This window comes from Rhagoletis pomonella, unplaced genomic scaffold, assembly GCF_013731165.1.
Source record: "Rhagoletis pomonella isolate Grant_MI unplaced genomic scaffold, Rhpom_1.0 Rhpom_scaffold_00010, whole genome shotgun sequence".
Classification (NCBI taxonomy): Eukaryota; Metazoa; Arthropoda; class Insecta; order Diptera; family Tephritidae; genus Rhagoletis; species Rhagoletis pomonella.
In genome coordinates, this window is record NW_023458564.1 from 21,969,288 (window position 1) to 21,975,410 (window position 6,123).

Below are 6,123 nucleotides of genomic sequence, written 5' to 3' on the forward strand. Positions count from 1 at the left end.
TATTTCAGTTACCTTATTCCCTTAATTAAAGTGAATTTGATTTTTTAAACATGTAGCCGCGAATAACAATGGAAAACTCTCGATCTGGACAGTTTATAGTTAGCGTAAACGAACATAGCGACACAGGATTCTTAAGGACGTTGAGAGAAGCATAGAAAAAATTTTGATGAAACAAAGAAAGTTGTTTTTCTCTGGTTCAAAACTATCCTATATTTTAAGCTGGAACCAACAATACACACCCACAAAATTTCATTGAAATCAGTTAAGCGGTTTCGGAGATTAGCGTAAACGAACACTCCCAGCAAAAAACACGGTTACTACAGAAACGAAAGTGGAAGACATTATTTTAACATGGACATGTCATTGGCGATAAGCCCTTACCCACAGCATTACCTTCGAATGAAGGGATAACGCATGGATAAACAGAATCCAGAGAAGCGAAGCCTTACAGAGCAACTAATGTAGAATGCCTAGATAAGTACATACTTATTTATATTAAATTGAAATCAGAAAATGTCTTAAACGATTAAAGTTAATTAAACATTTTATAAACCAGTTTTTATACCTACATATGTATATATTTAGGTTTTTAGTTGTTTCTTAAAAATCGGTATGTACATAAATACATGCATATTTAACTAAGCTTAAAATTGTACTTCCTCACTCTTGTACTGCACTTTACTGACTGACTTCAACTTCGCTGTAAATTGAACAAAGCAAAACATGATTTTTATGTGAGATAAATTTCCACAGAAAGTAACGGTAGAAACAAGGCGCATCATACAAGGTGGTGTTGATTGATCAGCTGATTGGATATTTTTGTCTCTACACTAGTACAGGAGAATGTCATCCAAGACGAAGTGGCGCAACTTTAGGATGTCAACAAAAGAAAATTATGAAAATTATCTCATATTCCGTTTTGTTCTGACATCCTCCTGTACCAAAAAGCAATAACAAAATACACCACATTGTATGGATGCGCCTTAGGTAGAAAAATAATTTTTGGATATTCATTCTATTTTTCAGCTAACTACGATGCAGCATTCTACCTTGCATTCTCCGAAATGAAGCAAAAAAGCGAATTAAAAAAGAAATATTATAGGACATTCTACTTTGCATTCCCCGAAATGAAGCAAAGAAGCGAAAGAAATAAAATACTGAAGGATATTCTACTTTGCATTACCACCAGTGCTTAAAAGAAGCGAAAAAATTCGAAGGAATTATAACGCTATGCCATCTAGAACACGTTACCACTAAAAACGATTACCGATTTTATGCTGGGCAGTGACACGGGATTTTTATACATTAAGATATATCATAGGTTTTGCATTTTCCGACGGACGGTTCGAGAAGGGGGCGTGGTTACAGTCCGATCTCATCCATTTCCATAGATTGCTATGGAACCTATATACCAAATTTCGTTGAGATAGCTCAATTATCGAGTTATCATGTGCACGGACAGAGGGACGGACGAACAGGGGGACGGATGGACAGACAGGCATGGCATAGTCGACTTCTCTTTTCATTTTCATTTATGTATATATTTGTTTATATCTATCTCGATTCCTTTAGGCTGTTACAAACAACCGTTATGCGAATAAAGCTATAATACCCTGTGCACAACTGCGCTCGGGTATAAAAATTCTCCATAAACTGTATAGTATACACCACTTTTCGACAGCCGTGATAGTTTCTGAGAAGTTAGTTAACCATTCCAGATTTTTTGGTTTTTGATGAAAAAGTCGAAAAATTCAAACTTTAACAGGAAAAATATAAAAAAAAAGTTTCTGTGTTAATGTTTTGCACTTGTGTTAAATCCTGTTCCTTTAGAAAAAAATTAAGCTACCAATGAAGAAAATCGATAGATAAATAAGAACGTAAGGATTGGTGAAATGAAAATGCGCAAGAATTTTTTTAATGAAATATGAACAGAAAAGAGTGTTACTCATACGCCACGTACACCTGAGTAGGGAGAGAGTTTGCATTGCAAGCAAGAGGTGTCAGAATTGATTAACTGAAATAACGGTAAATTGCAAATATCTCGAAAAGTTTTCCATAGAAAAAAGTATCTCCATTTTCGGAATCACCGAGCAATTCTACATAGGAATGGGATAGTGGCATCTAAGGAACATTTTTAGTGTAAACCAAGGATGCTCAACAAACGAAACGATACCATTTCGTTTCGTTAAAAAGCAAAATTAACTTAACAAAAAGATTTTGTTACGTTTTGGCGCCATGTTATCAAAACGAAATCAAAGCGTTAATGTTGAAACGTTAAAAAATTAGCGTTAACGTTAATTTCACACTGAGCTGGCAACGCTTCAACAAAACACGATGAGCTTTGTATTTACACGAAGGCTCACGATATAAGCTTCGGTTGATTTAATACATCATAATTAAAAAAAACCGTAAAAAGAAATAACTGACAATGAGAACAAAGCGGGACAATGCAATTCGTCACTTTTATACGGCAAATATAGATGGAAAAATGACATGCAAAATATGTGGTCAGAACCTTTCTACTGATCACCTGGGAAATCTAAAGTCGCATCTATTCCGAAAGCATAAAAACGAATACAGCGAGCATAATGCATGCATGGAAATGAAGACCATTCAAGAAGATATAAAATATAAAATCCTGTTACAGATGTCCAAGAACGACGTTGAAAACTTGTGTGCTGCTTTTGTAACTGAATGTGGCCTTCCCTTGCGAGTTTTCAATAGCAACGCTTTCCAAAAGTTATTAGGCCCCATTTGTGAGCAAGTTGGGCTACATAAAATTAACAGAAACAATATACAACATATTTTGAAAAAACAAATGCAAATCGAAATCGACCGTTTAAAACAATTTTTCAAAAATCGAGTTTTTTCCATAAAAATTGATAGTGCTCAACGTTTTTACCGCAATGTTGTATGTGTTAATGCGCAACTATTAGATAAGGGAGAAATAGTTGTTAAAACTCTTTCCGTGAAAAATTTCACAGAAAAGCATACAGCACACAATTTAAAACAAATAATTTTGGAGACCTTAGAAAAGTAGGTACACATATTTATTTGAAGCTCTTTATTGTTTAACGTTTGCAGATATGATATTTGTATCGAGCAAATATACAGCATTACAAGCGACAACGGACGGAATATGATAAGATGTGGTACGCTTTTACAGAACGAGACTGAACATGTCGAAAGCACGTTTGACCATGACGAGGATGAAGCCGAAGAAAATATGGATTTTATTCCATGTGATAATATTTTCGACGATCCGCTGTTTGATAATTGCATGGCTACTCACTTCAGTAAGGCGTATAGTTAATGAACATACTTTTATAATAAACCATTTTATTTCAGATACTCTCTCTGTTATAAGATGTGCCGCGCACACTTTGCAGTTGAGTGTGCACGATGTTTTAAAACATGCAGATGTAAAACACATGTTTGAAGAATGCCGTGCAATTGCAAAAAAGCTCCGCACACCAGCAATGCATCGAATTCTAGTCAAGTATAACTTGCCACCACCAATTGCTGAATGCCCAACACGTTGGAGCTACTCGTACAATTTAGTACAACGCTTAAAAATGCTTCAAGAATTCATCAAAAACAATTTTGAAAATCAAACCATAGACTGGGATTTTGTAGACGATTTTTTAAAAAGCTTTTCTGTTATGAAAGTGGTGACGGAAAAGCTTCAAAATCACAACTTACTTTTCGGCGACTTTATAAAATTCTTTTTAGAAACTTGCTTAACGGTAAAAAAAGGTTCCGAGCACTCAAACATTTCAAAACTATTGTTCAATTCAATGAACGAACGAAAAAAAAATTTACTTGGTAATCCAACAGTGGCTGCAGCTATTTACCTAGACCCTAGGCTACATCGTTTGTTGCAAAGTTTGGAATTCTCGCATATGAGACTAGTAGCCATTGAACATCTGAAAGCGTTACATTTGAAAGTTAGTGCTCTGTCTACACAGGTAATAGCCATAGTAATGTTTGTAAATTCCTCAAAATTAAAAAAAAATGCATCACTTTTTACAGCTCGGACAAGACATCAGTGTTACAATAGAAAGCGAGGACAATAGTGAGGATACAGATTTGCTTGGAGAACTTCTAAATCAAATAAGTTCAACTACATCCAACGATTCATGCATTTTAGAAGGATATTCAGCTATTGAATCATTCAATGAATCAACAGACACAAAAGAAAATTTAGCTGCCTTTTGGGAACGAAAGAAATATACACACAAAAACTTGTATCAGCTTTCCCAAGTTATCCATGCAACTCCGGCAACGCAAGTGAGTGTAGAGCGTGCATTTTCTACACTTAAATACATTGTAAACGACTACAGGTCAAATTTAAGTGATGATTTGACCGAAACTATTTTACTATTAAGGTTAAATAACAAATAAACTCACACTGCGTATATACATACAGTCACTCACAGAAGTATCCGTAATTTAGTTTTTTCAGAATATTCAAAATGCTTTCCATCATAAATCTTTTTCGTTAAAAAGTTTGCGAAAATTATTTTTGCAGTTTTTGTTACAGAATGAGTTATATTTTAAATGAAAATTATAGAGAAAGAATAATGATGTATAACATTTTGAATATTGTGAAAAAACTAAATTACAAAAACTTCTGTGAGTGACTGTATGTAAGTTGTATGGTAGGATTAATTCATGAACACTCGCTTGTAAACACTTATGAACACAGCTGTAAATGAATACCCATACACATAATATCAAGCAAATATCAAGATAATTTACAAACTTAATGCCAAAACTGTGCCATTGTCAATCACTATTTTCAGTTTTTTTAAACTAAACCGGAAGAGTATTTTTTTTATTTAGTTTGTTTTTTACAGATGTACATATATGTTTGTATGTATGTACACACACTAATGAATTCATGTTTTCATTGTAGTTTCAAATACAGGAATAAATTAATAAATAACAATGAAAATTCTCCACTGAAGCATTTGTTTAAAAGTATAATTTCTCAGGATACAATTTCTTGAAAGAGCGAAGCTGTTTGCTTCTGCAACAACGAGTCTCACGTTCAGTCATTTGCGAATTCGGCAACATTTGTGGATTTAAAAGAGATGTGGTGAGGTAGTTCTTAAATGCATTTGATTTGCTCCACCAAAAGCGGCTCCGGTACCTGCATTATTGATTTAATTGCGCTTATCGAGTCTGCAAGTACGCTCCAAAATTAACTCAGCCATCTACATAGTAATTATTCTTAATTGTAGCGGCGATCACGCATTTTGGAGATCTCTCAACAAATTGTACCAAGTAATGTCTGTGGCTGGAAAGAAAATTGATGATATGCTTTGCTAATTATTAATATTATTGCATAAATACCTTAAACAAACGCGATGTAATCTTTTTGATCATATTTTTCCGAACTTAATTGATAATTCGACGACTTTTGACTTTTATTTAAAATTTCCTGCAATCGTATTCACTGGGCTTGTTTATGTATTTTCACACAGCTGACTGCCAGCGTTGCCGCGAGCTTGAAAAAAAGTTCAGTTGCCGAGCAGAAAAAGTATCAAAAAGTATCAAAAGTAATCAAAACTGTTATTTGTTAAACTTGTATTTGAAAACCAAATAAATAAAATTGTATAATTAAACCCATAGTAACAAAAAAATTTAAATTACTTGCTTTAACAAAATCAGAGAATCTGTATGCTTATTTGCATAACGAAAAACTATTTTATATCAAGTAAATATGTGCAACAATGCGCATTGTATATTTTATTAGTTTCAGCTTTAAAACGAGAAAAAGGGTATTAAAAAAAAATTTTAGTTTTTTCTACGATCTTATCCATATTTTATAGCACGATTATTGTACAATAACACAAGCATGAGCAAGATATCAAAATGATTTTGATTTTAGCTAAATAACTGTGCAATTTAGTACAAACGACGCAAGCCCGGTATTGCGCAATGTTTTTGTGTGGTTTAGGGGCCCTATAACAGCGGCGTGTGGCAAAGAAATTCCGGATTGTATTTCCCTTATAAGAGTTACCAAATCAAACTTATAAATATCTACATATATATAAATTTTAAGACTTTTAATAACAAGAAAAAAATTATTTGCCTTTAAACTAGTAATATTATCTA

The 6,123-nt window shown here is 33.5% G+C and overlaps 1 protein-coding gene across 1 annotated transcript; it reads left to right on the top strand.

The window, feature by feature from the left end:
• The first annotated feature begins 3,139 nt into the window (after positions 1-3,139).
• LOC118746548 lies at positions 3,140-4,404 on the top strand. The gene is made up of 3 exons (XM_036480393.1): positions 3,140-3,296; positions 3,349-3,968; positions 4,033-4,404. Exons 1-3 carry the CDS (start codon positions 3,140-3,142, stop codon positions 4,402-4,404), a joined length of 1,149 nt encoding a protein of 382 aa, XP_036336286.1.
• The last annotated feature ends 1,719 nt before the right edge of the window (positions 4,405-6,123 follow it).

Coding starts and splice junctions, on each gene's coding strand:
- LOC118746548 (XM_036480393.1), top strand. CDS start 3,140: ATGATAAGATGTGGTACGCTTTTACAGAACGAGACTGAACATGTCGAA. Junction 3,297..3,348: donor TTGCATGGCTACTCACTTCA/GTAAGGCGTATA, acceptor ATTTTATTTCAG/ATACTCTCTCTGTTATAAGA. Junction 3,969..4,032: donor TTAGTGCTCTGTCTACACAG/GTAATAGCCATA, acceptor CACTTTTTACAG/CTCGGACAAGACATCAGTGT.